This window comes from Balaenoptera acutorostrata, chromosome 16, assembly GCF_949987535.1.
Source record: "Balaenoptera acutorostrata chromosome 16, mBalAcu1.1, whole genome shotgun sequence".
In the NCBI taxonomy this organism is placed as follows: Eukaryota; Metazoa; Chordata; class Mammalia; order Artiodactyla; family Balaenopteridae; genus Balaenoptera; species Balaenoptera acutorostrata.
In genome coordinates, this window is record NC_080079.1 from 19825057 (window position 1) to 19839989 (window position 14933).

The 14933-nt window shown below is 40.4% G+C and overlaps 1 protein-coding gene and 1 pseudogene across 1 annotated transcript in view; both read right to left on the reverse strand.

The window, feature by feature from the left end:
* Positions 1 to 5808, reverse strand: part of SMC3 (structural maintenance of chromosomes 3) — a 34169-nt gene extending 28361 nt beyond the window's left edge. Inside the window, exons 1-2 of the mRNA XM_007173073.2 lie at positions 5656 to 5808; positions 4594 to 4669 (exon numbers count right to left, since the gene is read on the reverse strand). Of these exons, the coding sequence (XP_007173135.1) occupies positions 4594 to 4669; positions 5656 to 5670 (91 nt within the window). The 5' untranslated portion in view covers positions 5671 to 5808. The remainder of the gene's footprint in view (positions 1 to 4593; positions 4670 to 5655) is intronic.
* A 4448-nt stretch (positions 5809 to 10256) lies between these two features.
* LOC103001632 (60S ribosomal protein L28-like) lies at positions 10257 to 13574 on the reverse strand (annotated as a pseudogene).
* Positions 13575 to 14933: the final 1359 nt, after the last annotated feature.

A 14933-nucleotide genomic window follows, 5' to 3' on the forward strand; every position in this document is an offset into this window, starting at 1 on the left:
TAGATTTAATGAATTCATTTGAACTTTTGTTTAACAAAATTTTAATTGTTAAGAGTCATGAATAACTATGCCACTCTCTCTCAATCTTGACCAATATCCTGAACAAATTAGCCCCAAAGTCATCACCTTTAATCCAAGATAAATTCTAAAGAAATCAGAAAGTAATGAAGTGCTTTTAAAAAAAAAAAAAAAAAAAAAGGCATACAACAGACACAGAGGCCAGCCTGATGGGGGCTTCTATTAGCTAAATCTAGGACAATTTGAGCACCAAAATAATTAGATGAATTATAAATTATTGCTGGGGAGGGGTAGGCGGGAATAATCCATGAGTCCATACTGATAATAAAAAGATAAATAAATAGCTAAGGAGTGAAGACGTTTGATTACAGTAGAATACCAAGTGGTAAATGTGAAAGGAGTGCTGGAAATGGAACATCATCATCCTGTAACCATCACAATAAAGGCAAGAATTATCAATGAATGCTAAATCTGAGGGGGAATTTTGATAAGGAGCACAATATGTGCATGGTCCATAAGTCTCTCCCCATCTCCATATTATTCATTAGTTGCAAGGGAGAAAACACTAACTATACAGTGGAAAAATTGGACAGAATCTCTACTCAGTGATCAAAACTATCATCATCAATAAGTAGATGGATATCATGTGCCTCCACGTGGAATATTCTGAAAAGGACACATCATTTATGTAATATTTTTCAAAAATAACACTGTAAAAGACAAAGGAAGGCTGTGGAAATGATCCAGATTAAATGAGACTAAAGAGGCATGACAACTAAATGCAACGCCTGATCCTAAATTAAATCTTGTACTAGGGGGGAAAAATGCTACAAAGAAAATCTCTGGGTCAGTCAACATAGCTAGAAAATAAAATATTATTGTATTGATGTTAAATTTACTGACATTGATAACTACACTGTGATTATATGAGATAATATCCCTATTCTTAGAAAGCACACATTGAAGTCACAGGTAAAGAACCATGATGTACATAACTTACTCTAAGAAAAAATAAGTGTGAGAGTGAGTGCAAATGACAGAGCAAGTGGGGAAATGTTAACAGTAGATTTGGGGGACTTCCCTGGTGGCACAGTGGTTAAGAATCCGCCTGCCAATGCAGGGGACATGGGTTTGAGCCCTGGTCTGGGAAGATCCCACATGCCGCGGAGCAACTAAGCCCGCACGCCTAGAGCCCGAAGACCCAATGCAGGCAAAAATTAATTAATTAATTAAAAAAAAAACCAAAACAGTAGATTTGGGTAAAGGATACACAAGTAGTGTCTCTGTACTGTTCTTATTTATGCAACTTTTCTGTCAATTTGAAATTATCACTAAATAAAAGTTTTAAAAGGTAATTTATCATTAAAAAATTACAGAAAATTATGGTTCAAACCATAATCCATTCATAAATAACTGAAAAATTTATAATTTCCCTAAGAATTACTCCTACCCACACAGTGGAATGCTACATAGCAATTTTAAGGATGTTGAATACTTAATGATAGGGAAAGATATTTCAGTTTATTCTGAAGGAGAAAAAAACAGATTACCAACAGATTACTACAAACCAATTTTTATTTAAAAAGGCGTACTTATATACATGTACACGAAAACTGAAGGGGTATTGAGATAGACCCAGTTTATGTGTGTCCCCAGATTCACCTGCCCTAACCCAGGCCTTGGCTGCCTGTCAATAGAGAGGCTAGTCTCCCAACACCTCAGGTTGTTTCAGCCTACCCTGGGGGTGCATTCAGATCTGTGAAAACCCAAAGGAGGTTACAGTTCCCCAACCACTCCAGGGGGGTTAGTCCCCAGAGTAACACAATCCAAAACCACAGTTGCGGGGGGGGGGGGGGGAGGTGGGGAATCAATGCCCTATGTGGTAAACTTTGACCAAAGAGAGACAGAAGCTAGCACATAAAACCTTCTCCATACCTCTCCCACCTGAGCTTTCCAAGGTGTGGTGGGTTTACAAAGTCTGTCAGTAAGTTATCCAATGTGACTGCAAACCAGGTGTATCTTCTTTATAAAGCTATGACCACTACCCCCCCAACCCCTTGCCCTCAGACTGCACCCTCCCATTAACGCCTTAGCAGCTAAGCAGGCCTCAGGCTCTGTTCTCCAGGAAACCACAAGCTAGCTCGGGGGAGAAGGATTACAGTTTAAATTTTTTCCTTTTAGCTTTTATGCTCTTTATGTTCTATAACTTCACGTATATTTCTTTTGTTAGAAAGCCAGAAAAAAGGTAAACTTAAAAAGGTTTATGGTTCTTGCACTTAAACATCAAACATTCAAGTATCAGCACATGAGGTATCTGCCTTCAAATCTTGTGTTTTTTTTAAGGGTCAAAATCATTAAACAATCAAAGTGGTAAGCTTTCAAAAGACATTTTTAGGAACAATCTCACTGTATACTATTTTTGGTCTTTCTTATACAATTAAGGGACCTATTTTTAAAATATGTTAAACAAAATCATATTATGTTTTTTCAGTTAAAAGGAAAGAACATTTAGATAATGTCCTTTGTAACTGTGACTATTAACAATCTTAATGTTGCAACCAAAGTAGTAAAACAGCTGTCTGATAATAGCTAAAACAAAAATACTTGATAGGCCCTAAAGATATAATTTAATCATTCTAGGTAATAACGGCCATCATTTTACAGTTCATTTATAAAATTACAGTCAGTCCTCTGAATCCCACATCCCTGTGTTTCACACTTGGGGATTTAACCAACTGCGGATTGAAAATATTCCGGGGGGGGGGAGGGGGGTAGGGGAACTTTCCAGAAAGTTCCAGAAAACAAAACTGGAATTTGCCACAAGCTGGCAACTATTTACACAGCAGGTATATTATATTTACAACTATTTACATAGCGTTTACATTGTATTATAAGTAATCTAGAGATATGCTTAGGTTATATGCAAAAACACTAAGATTTTATAACAAGTTTTATACAAGCATTCAGGATACCAAGGGACAACTGTATACAACTGACATATTAAGATATTTATCGACTTTTAATTTGTAAGTTAAGGAAATAATATAAATCTAGTAATTATTCATTTTTCTCCGTTTCTAAAGATTTTTTTATTGATGAAAATCAGAAGGCACTTACAATCAAAATGTAAGTAAAACTCTAGTACAATCAAGCTACCCTTATGGCACACCAATTCAATTAACGATTCTCCAGTAGCCAAGGCAGAGGGAAAAGTATGTTTTCTTTATTCCCAACTACAAAGTTGCAATTGATGTACCAAGGGCAGGTTTTTTCCTTGCCCTCAATTTTAAAATTTTATTATTTATTTATTTCAAAATAAAGTATGATTCTCCAAGTTTCTCTGGGAACATCAGTATTCACTGTTCACCCTTTACTGATTTCTCTATGAATCTCACCTCACCCATGCTATGGACTGAATTGTGTCCCCGCCCCACCCAATTCATATGCTGAAGCCCTAACCCCCCTATGTGAAGCTTTTTGCAGATGCGGGTCTTTGGAAGGTAATTAATGTGAGGTTAGGAGATGCGGGTCTTTGGAAGGTAATTAATGTGAGGTTAGGAGTGTGGGGCCTTTATGGTGGGATCAGTGCTCTTGTAAGAGGGTGAGGGAGAGGCTCAAACAAAGAAGGTCCTGTGAGCATGATGGAGAGGGAGGCCTCCAGAGCAGTGAAAAAATAAATCCCTGTTGTTTGAGCCACCTAGTCTACGATATTTTGTTATGGTAGACCAAGCCGACTAGCATGCCAATAAACTCTGTAAGGACACTGTAGCAGAAATCTATGTCAATAGCAATTCTTTGCTTTTCTGGTGTCTAGAAGCACTCATTTCACCTACCCTTTAAAAACTCAGCAGAGTGTCAGAAAACACTTTTGCTGTCTGTAACAGCAAAATGAAACCTTATCATCTTAAGAATCTATAGATTAACTATTATACTGCAATAACCATTAGCCCCTTGTCCTCACACAACTGCCTTCTCATTTAATCTTCCCAACAGCCCCATGAGATGTATATCATTATTTCCACTTTGCAAATGAGAAAACTAAGCAGCTCAGGAAGTCAAGTTTGAAGAATACATGGCAGAATTGGGATTTGAACCCCATTCTGTTACAATTCAAAGTTTATGCTCTTCCCACCAACCTGTGTAGTCTGTCCTTAGACATTATAATAGGAAATTTTAAAAAAATCTGAGAACAATCTAATTTGTGCAAAAAGAATGGTCACCTTTGAAATAAGGCAATAGTGTCCATTTTAACTAGAAAATGACATACCAAGAAGAGCTGAAACGCTAAATTTAGTCATTCACTATAAACTTAAAATCTGTCAAAACATACACATACAAGGCTACCAAATAAAAATGAGTAATTTATGATTGTCTTATTCAAGTATTTTAACCGTATAAAGGAAGCAATTTCATCAGTGCAGATAAAAAAACAGAAAAGTAATTTCATATAGAAAAAAATACACATAAATTTATGTAATATTCAGAGACAATTCCTGTCTCCTTAAGCCTAAACACAGGCAGGATTTAAATGGCTGTAGAGACATAAATTTGGTCTAGTAAACCATGAACACTTACCAATAACATTATGTTTTGAACTGAAGGGATCTACAATTGTTTGATCTCTGTAACTTCGAAAACCCTGGATAATAACCTAATAAATAAAAGAGAGATTTTTTTCAGAACACACCCCAAAAGAAATAACTTCTAAGCTAACATTTTCCTTTTGCACTCCTTCCCGTTCTGGTTTCTCATTTAACGCAAGTCAGAAAAGCTTCCATGTCCTAGAAGAAAAACTCATTTTGCAAAGGGATTTAAAAAAACTTCTTAAAACAGCCCGTTTATCAGTAACCATTGCCACTGTTGCTTTTTTAGGAGTTATAATTAGTAACCTGTTAGGGAACTCTCAAAATCAAGCACCCTGTATACGGTTCGTTGGCACACTAAGCCTTAGAGGGCCGTACAAAAGTCTATCAAGTATGCAGACTGGCCCGGCTTTCCTGGGCGCCCCTGTCAGTCACACACTCGGGCCAAAAAGAGCCGCCGTTCCAGGACAGGACTGCCTGGAGTCCAACACCTGCAGCAGAGACACTTCTCGTGAAGAGTGGGAAGGGGCTCATCTTTGGGGTGGACTCCAGCGCGGGAAGACCATTCTGACAGAAGTAACAACGGAATGAGGAGACGCTACACATTCTGCAGGAACGAGGAGCCCTTTTATTTCTCCGGTTAAGTCGGGAGACACCCCAGCTTGGGCCTCAGGGGCGTCCCCGGGGCCGGGGAGACCCTCTCTACACACACCCCACGCCAAAGGCCCGCGGGGGGTTAGCCGGTCCCGCAGGACAGGGCCGCTTCTCGCCCTCCCGGGAAGGCCCGGTTCCCTCCAAAGGGCCCGCCCCGCCAGCCCCTCCACCCCTCTCCCCGAGAGCCCGCCTCCCTCAGGCGAGCACCCTGCGGGGAGGCCCGGGCTGCAAAGGGGCGCCCCAATTCCCCGCGGCCCCCGCGCTTGCGGGCCGGGGCCGCACCTCTCCCACACAGTCCCAGTCCAGCCCCGCGCCCACTCTGCGAGGAGAAGCGACACCCCCGCCTCAAGAAGCGGTCCTCACGGGCCCGTGAAGGGTGCGAGGGACGCACAGGCCTCACCTGCTTTATGTACATGGTTCCCCGCCCCGAGCCGGGGAGAAGGCCTCCCGCGCAAGAAGCAACAACTCGCCAGCGGGCTCAGGTGAGGCGCCTAGGAGACCCCTCCCCCCAAAGCGCCGCTCTCTCCCCTCTAGCCAAACAAAATGGCGGCGCCCATGGAGGCGGAGTCCCCGCCTCGGACGGAACCACCCTCGCAGCCCCCAAGGAGAGTAGGGGGAATCAGGGTCAGATCTGCTCTTTCTTTTTGGCAAAAGGAGCCCTTCTTCGATGTCTTTAGGTGAATTTCATTTTATTCCTCAATTTTTAGATGAGTTTTTCCTGAGAATTAGTCGGAAGCTTCACTCGGACAAGAGCCTTGATCGTGATGTTGGCCCGTATTCCCTCCGAGCGTGGAGCCAATGGTTTCGACCACAGGGAGGAAAGCTTCGGCGCCAAAGCTAAGACTGGGAGTCTAAGGGCCAGTAGCGGTGCGTGCAGGTGGCCACGTGGTCTTGGGCTGTTTGGAAATGCGGTGCTAGCGCAGGTCCCCGAACACGCAACGTACTGGACGTGGGTGGGATTCAGTGTGCAGAATCCCTGCTGCTCCAGTATTCTCTCGCTCTGGGAACTTTTATAAATTTAGAATTGCCCCCACTGGGTCTGGACCGCCCACTCGCAGGACACCCCAAATGGACTTGACGCTCGAAAATTAGTTTTAATAATGTCATAATTATTAATACCCCGGGCGATTTTTACTGCTCTGCCATCTGCTATAAATCTAGGCAGATTGGACAACTGCAACAAAAAGAGATTTAGGTAAGATTAAAAGCTACCCCCCCTCCCTTTTTATAACAGCCTAAGAGATACGAGGTGCTAGTGGCAACCCTGGGTGTATCTGATCTGTTATCAATCGTAGCGGAAAAACATATTGTTAGAAATTGGATCTCTGGGTCGCTGTAAAATTACCTGCCACTCAGCAGCTACTCAGGTCGGTCGGTCCTCGCCATCCCTCCCGCTGCGGCTGGCAGTTCTAGCCCTTATTCTTTCTAGATTGAACTATTACTAGTAGCCTCTTAACTTCATCCCTGTCAGCGCCTCTTAGTGCTGGCAGAATTCTTTATATACCGTTTTAATAGATGAGGGGAGAAGGACACTTCAGGGAAAACAAATGACTTATTTGAAGGTGAAAAGGGGGAGAGAAAGAGCACATAAGGGAAAACAAATGACTTTTATGAAAGTCAAATGGGCCCTTAGGAGAACAGATGGGAGACCTGCTAGTTTTTGTGACTTTGTCTGTTTGGGTGTTACTCAGTGATAAGAGTCAGACTTCTCTGTGAGTTCCCAGAGAGAGGATTTATAACAGTTGAGTTACTTTGAGCTCTTTTGGGAGGCAGATAAGAGATTTCAGGAACTCAAGTACTTTCAGCTCAAAATAATTTTTATGCTACAGTAGTGGATTCTGGAGCACTTCAAGAGGGTATTCAGAGTATACTTGCCACTTCCTCCCTCCCAGGTCTGAGGAACATGGTGTCAGTATAGTGGACCAGCATGATAATCTGTTCAATGATGAAAGAATTAAGGACTCTAGACTATATTATGACGGAGAGCAAAGAAGTAATGTGGCATTGAATGTGAATTGCTGCCAGCACCGTGGGAATGCTCCACTCCTTCCAGATGAAGATGAAAAAGAATACATTTTGCCAGATAATAACTGCCAGTCTGTGTTGATCTCTTCTAGTAAGGATTCTACCTCCAGCCTGCAGCTGAGTTACCTCTCGCTTAAGTTCTGTTAGTCCACTGTCTGTCAGGATCAATCTGGTTTTTGCAAGGACCTAACTGGTGAATTAAATGGAGATTTAATGGGGACCACCACCCCTCATCCTTTAAACTTTTGAGAGTGGCACTCATTTCCACCCTTCTGTCCAAGATGTGGTACTGCTTCTAATTTATTATCTTGGCTGGCCTTAAGGCAGTTTTAGGGAGTCTGACTTTTAGATGAAAACATAGGAGTAAATCTTTGTGACTATGGATTAGGCAGTGGTTTCTTAAATATGATACTAAAAGCACAATGATGAAAGAAAAAAATTATACTTTATAAAAACTTTTGTGCCTCAAAGGAAGTAAAACAACAAGAAAATGTGAGTTATATATTTGACAAGGGACTTGGATCCGAAATATATAAAGAACTCTTACAATAACTTAACAATAATAAGACAAATAACTCTGTTTAAAAATAGGCAAAGGATTTGAATACACATTTTCCCAAATGGTCAGTAAACTTATGAAAAGATGCTCACCATCATTAGCCAGTCAGATACCATTTCACACCCAATAGGATAGCTAAAATAAAAAAGACAGACAATAACAGGTGTCAGCTTGGATATGGAGAAATTGGAACAGTCTTATATTATTGCTGCTGGGAATGTAAAATGGTGCAGCCACTTTAGCTATTCCTCAAAAAGTTAGACATAGGATTACTATATGACCCAGCAATGTCATTCCTAGGTATATGCCCAAGAGAAATGAAAACTTCCACACAAAAATTTGTGTATGAATGTCCATAGCAGCATTATTCATAGTAGCTAAAAAGTAGAAATAACCTAAATGTCCATCAACTGTTGGATGAGTAAAATGTGCTCTATCCATACAATGAAATATGAGTCAGCAATAAAAAAATAATACCAAATCATGCTGAAGACTGTACTGCCACATACACTCACTGCTATGGTCCGGGGTCTATCCCTGGTCCAGGAACTCACGTGGCACAGCCAAAAAAACCCCACAAATAAACATGGATGAATCTTGCAAATGTTAAGCTATGTGGAAGAATCCAGTCACAAAAGAGCACATATTGTATGATTCCATTTATATGAAAAGTCCAAAATAGACAAATTCATGGACACATAAAATAGATTAGTAGTTGCCTGGGGCTACAGATTGGGTGGGAAGGTTGGGAAACGGGTTTTGGGGAAGGGTTTTGGGAAGGGTTTTCAAAATATTCTAAAATTAGATTGTAATGATGGTTGTACAACTTTTTAAATATAGTAAAAACCACTGACAGCATTGTAATTCAACTATACTTCAATAAAAAAAATTTAAAAACTGTACACTTTAAACAGGTGAATTTTATTATATGTGAAATATATCCCAATAAAGGTAAAAATAAAAAACTAGAAAATTTTTCCATTATGGATCTTTAAACCATACCCAGGTCTTCCCTCGTGGCACAGTGGTTAAGAATCCGCCTGCCAATGCAGGGGACACGGGTTCGAGCCCTGGTCTGGGAAGACCCCACATGCCACGGAGCAACTAAGCCTGTGCGCCACAACTATTGGGCCTGCGCTCTAGAGACCGCAAGCCACAACTACTGAACCCACGTGCCACAACTACTGAAGCCCTCACATCTAGCGCCCGTGCTCCACAACAAGAGAAGCCACCGCAATGAGAAGCCTGCGCACCTCAATGAAGAGTAGCCCCTGGTCTCTGCAACTAGAGAAAGCCCATGCGCAACAAAGACCCAACGCAGCCAAAAATAAATAAATAAAATAAAATAAATTTTAAAAAAAACAAACAACCATACCCAGATTTAGGTCATGTGCAGATTTATATAATGTACAGATTATCTGAGTCATTCTAGAACCATTCTGTAAAAGTCACCAGTGATATATATATATATATAAATATAAAATTATATATGTATATATAATTAAAATACATTATAATTTCAAATATGCTCTTGAAATCTCATGTTTATATCATCTTTACTCAAAACTTTAGCTATTTAGGTTAGTGCAGAAATTCAAATTCTGGCTTGGAATCAAATATGCCATATTCCAAATTCTTGATTTTGCATTCTGTAATAAATATCACTACAGAGTTAAGCACAAAATTACATTCTTTAACAAATAAGGTAAGATGATAAATCTTCCAATTTAATTGATATTTTTAAATGTTCTACAATTTGAAAGTTATTTAATGCAAAATCGCCAAATTTAGTATACGGGTTTTTGGTGGGGGGAGGAAGCAACACAATGCAAAAATGAGTTATTTACTAAGAAGAGGGAGGTTTACCTCCTCCCTGCACCTTTTCTAGAACCAGAGTTTTTGCTATAGGCAAGATTTAAAGACCCTAACCTCAGGACAAAGATTTTTTTCCCAATTTTTTGGCCTGTAGCCCAAAGTTAAATTTCTTTTTCCAGGTTGAAAGTCAGCTGGAAAAAAAAGAATTATTGATTTAAAAATCATTTAATGCAGACATTGTATCATCTGTTTTTCTGGCTAAAGAACAAACAAAACCTCATTCAATCAATTTTCTCAAAAGCAACTTCATATTTTATAGTTTTCAACATACAGACTTCAGCTGTTTGGCACCTTTCCAAAGAGACAATTCTCAAGACCCTGAAATCTCTGATCAGTTTAAAATTCAGCACACTTAAGATTTGTTTTTATACCATTATACACGCATCAGAATGACTAAAATTAAAAATACTGGTAACACTAAAGGTCTTAGAGCGAGGTCTTAGAGGAACTGAAACTCATTCATTCATGATAGAAATGTAAAGTAAGTGGTAGAACCAGTTTGCAAAAAGTTTCTCTTTCTTTTTTTTTTTTTTTGAGGCAAGTCAGTTGACAGCTTTATTGCATTGGGGAAGGGGATAGATCGCTGAGGAGCTCTTCGTGGGGCGGGTCCGCTTTCTCTTCACCATCACAGGCTTCTGGCTGCGCAGGATGGCGCTGGCTCTGCGGATGAGGGCCATACGCAAATCCGTATGTCCTTTCGGATCATGTGCGGGATTCTGCTGAGGGTGGCCCGGGCGTTCTTGTCGATGGTGGTCCGCACGAAGGAAGTGTCTGCCTTTCGCTGGCCGGATCCCGGCTTCATGACCACCACGACCCCTTTGCTCTCCGCCGCCGGCTCCACGCCCACAGTCTTGCGGTGAATGAGCCCGTTGTAGCGAAAAGGAGTTGCGGGCCTTCAGGTTATTGGGTTCGGTGCTGTACGTCTGCTGTTCCTCTTGATCAAGAAGCTGGAGCAGTTCCTCACGACCATCCGTTGCAGATGCGTGGACACGACGGCACCTTCTCTCGTGGCAGCGGCCGGATACGGAGTTTCTTTCTTATAAAACTAGACATACATCTACCCTAGGACCTAGCAAGTCCATCCATAGGTATTTGCCTAAGATGAAAACGAATGTCCAACATGATTTGTATAAAAATGTTCATAGCAGCTTTATTCATAATGGCCCCAAATTGCAAACGACCCCAATATATATCAACAGATGACTCAATCAATAAATTGAGGTATATACATTGACAGCAAAGAGAAATGAATTACTGATATGTGCAATGACCCTTGATGAATCCCAACAATATTATACTGAGTGAAAGAAGTCTTATCTACATGAATACATACTGTATACCTCTATATATAGGAGGTTCTAGAACAGGTGAAGAAAATCCATGGTGGGAAAAAAAATCAAAAAAATGATTACTTAGGGGAGGTTCCAGGGGAAATGAGAAGGAACATAAGGGAATTTGGGGGGAGGTTATGGTAATTATATCTTTATAGGAATTTTGGTTCCAAGGTTTCTGCATGTATCAAAACTCCATGACTATTCACTTAAGAATTTTGCATTTAATTGTATTTTCATTTTACATCAGAAGAAAGAACGTACTAAATATAGAATTCTAGGTAATGATAATGAATGCTGAAGTATTTAGGGGGAGGTGTATTGTTGTCTGCAACTTACTTGGAAATTTATTCCCCCAAAATTAGCTGTGTAGACAGATGGACAGATGTGATGAAATAAGTGTAGTTAAAACATTAATGGGAAAGTTGAGTGGAAGGTATACGGATTTCATTGTAAAAATTTTTAAACTTTTTTGTATTTGAAAATTTTCATTAAAACATTCTGGGGGGATAAAAGTCCTAGAAGTTTCCCCCAAAAACTAGCCCATTTTTGCCTCTCTGATCTCATCTCCTGCTACCTCCCCTCTCTGTTCTAGCCGCATTTAAGTGTGCCAGGTATCCCCTACCTCAGGACTTTTGCACTTGCCCTACCTGATGCCTGCAATTCTCTTCCCTCACATATCTATTTGACTTTCTCCCTCACCTTCAGGCAGATTTATAAGATTTCTGTCCCCTGGTGTACATGCCCTGTATAATCTCCTCCCCTTGGGTGTAGATGGGACTTGTGGATATGATGGGACATCACTCCTGGGATTAAGTTACCATATATGGCAAAGGGACTTGAGGGGATTTTGAAGATGTAATTCAGATCCCTAATCAGGCAATTTTGAGTTAATTTTTAAAAAAAGATGATCTTGGATGGGCCTGACCTAATCAGGTGAGCCCTTCAAAAGAGGGCATCAGAAAGGAAGTCAAGTCAGAGAGATTCCAAGCCAGAGATGCTCCCCTGCTGGTCTTTTAAGCTGTGGAGAAGGCCATATGGCAGAGAATAACAAGTAGCCTCTGGGAACTGAGGGCCTCAGTCCTGCAACTGCAAGGAACTGAATTATGCCCCAAACCAGTGAGCTTGGAAGAGGCCCCTGAGGTTGAGATGAAATTGGAACCTGGCTGACACCTTGATTTCAGCATGATGAGACCCAAAGAGAGGACCCAGTTGCATTGTAAGAGTTCTTTATATATCCTGGATACTAGACCCTCATCAAATACATGATTTACAAGTACTTTCTCCCGTTTCTGTGCATTGCCTTTTTACTTTCTTGATAATGTCCTTTGAAGTACAGAAGTTTTAAACTTTAATGTCACCTGATATATCTATTTTTTCTTTGGTTGCTTGTGGTTTTGTTGCCATATCTAAGAAACTATTGTCTAACTTTTAGTCCAGTTTTTGGGGGTTTGTTTGTTTGTTTGTTTTTGTTTTTGGCCATGCTGCATGGCTTGTGGGATCTTAATTCCCCAACCAGGGATCAAACCTGAGCCCTCAGCAGTGAAAGCACGTAGTCCTAACCACTGGATGGCCAGGGAATTCCCTAGTCCAATTTTTATAATTGGTATCTGTGAAAGGAGTCACCTGACCACTTCACACTACCTGGAAAACACTTCTACCAGACATCCCCAAGACTTACCCCCCACTTCATTTAGGCCTTTACACAATTGTCACCTTATCAGGAAAGTCTTCTTTGATCACGTTATCTAAAGTAACAGTACCCTTTGGTCACTTACCATACTTTACACTGCTTTATTTTTCTTTAGAGGACTCCTTATATGACACACACTCTTTCTCTGTCCCTCTCTGTTTCTCTTTTCTTCTCTTTTCCATTTTCATTTACTGTATGTATACCCCTGTTCCCATATTGGAATGTATGCTCCTGGAAAGAAGGAATTTTTGTTTACTTTGTTAACTGCTGATTACTCAGTGTCCAACATAGACTCATAATAGGTGATCAATAATAATTTGATAAGTTAATGGTTCCCCCAATCCAAGTGTTATCAAACTTTTTCATCTTTGCCAATGTGAAATATGTAAAATGATATTTTAATGTCTTTTTATTTGCATTTTCATTTCTGTGAGTAAGGTTTAGCACCTTCTCATATATTAAAAAAATATTTCTTTCTCTGTTAGCATCATTGTTTTCAATAGATGCTATTGTAATAAATGAAATATACACATCCCTTCAAAAGGATTATAAATGTTATAGTAGTTTTTGGTCATTCTATTCTCTATCAGGGTTTGAAATAATGTCTTTTGTTGAATGCATGAAGAATGAACAGCTAGAAGGTGAAGACAGGCCCCATGAAACTTCTTGATGTTTAAAAGGAGTCCTCATAATTGAAGGGTATCCTGTAGGCTAAAATATGGAGAAGACACATTTAGCTGTGGCAAAGTGCACATAACATAAATTTTACATATCTTGACCATATTTAAGTGTACAGTTCAGTAATATTAAGTACACTCACCTTGTTGTGCAACCATCACCACCATCCATCTCCGGAACTCTTTCCTCTTGCAAAACTGAAACTTTACCCATTAAACAATAACTCTCCATTTCCCTCTCCCCCAGCCCCTGGCAACCACTCTACTTTCTTTCTCTATAAATTTCACCACTCTAGACATCTCCTACAAGTGGAATCATACAGTGTTTGTCTTTCTGTGACTGGCTTATTTCACTTAGAATAAAGACTCCAAGGTTCATCCATGTTGGAGCATGTTGCAGAATTTTCTTCTCCATTGTGTGTGTGTGCGTTTCTCTGCAACTGGCCTTCTTTTTTTTTCAGTTGAAGTATAATTGACCTACAACACTATGTTAGTTCCAGCTGTACAACATAGTGATCCGATATTTCTGTGCATTTCAAAATGATCACCACTCTTCTGTTGCCTTTGAATGTTTCCCCATGCTTTTGGCCCACCTGCATTTCACACTCCTTAAAGGTCAGACTATTGGTTGCTTCAAGGTGTATCATGCAGTCCCTGGGAATTACATTGTGACTTATACATTCAGGTGTTGATTGTTTTTCACTCATTCATTCATTAACTAAAAAATGTGACAATCATGGTTCTGCAAAAAAGTAAGGAAGATATGCTTAAGCACTTTGAAGTTTATACCTAGCTGACCTTGCCTCTTGTTGCCCAGGGCACTGGGTTTGCCTTCATCCCATATTTTTATGCATCCCAGAGAAGGAAACTAATCAAGTGCTACCAGTCCTGGACCAGATATCCAAGTAAACATCAACTACAGGTATGTATTGGGCTAAAGAATCGGAAGTCACAAAATAAAATCTCTGTTCTTTGCAGATCATGTCTGAAGTCACAGTTACCTTCTGTTGATTTGTGAAAGGAGTAAAGGACGGTCATTGGGATCCTGATTATATTATGTTATCTAAGCTGGTTTTATAGTCACCACAATGACTTCCCTGGGAGGAAAGCTGGTGAATCTATTACCTGGAAGAAGACTGTGTCCCAGTACCAAGGCTTGGTCCTGGCTGTTCTAGACAATGCCACCAAGTACAACCATGTATACCGCACTGCACAGCTCCTGGGGACACCATTCCTAGGCTTGTGTCATATGGAGAACTGAAGATAAAGATCTCAAATGGAAGCTCCTTCTCAAACAGGAAAGGACTGGGAAAGAGAGCATTGGTGGGTATCTGTGCTGATTGAATGGTGCCAATGAACTGACCCCTCCCCGCATGACTTTGTCCTGAGGAAGAAAGTTAGGGTTAGGAATCTGGTTGGTGAGATACCAGTCTCGCTCACACAGTGAGTTGATAATCATAGTCATAGCATCTACTCTCCTGCAGACTCTGTGCAGACACTTCATGGATAAATCTCATC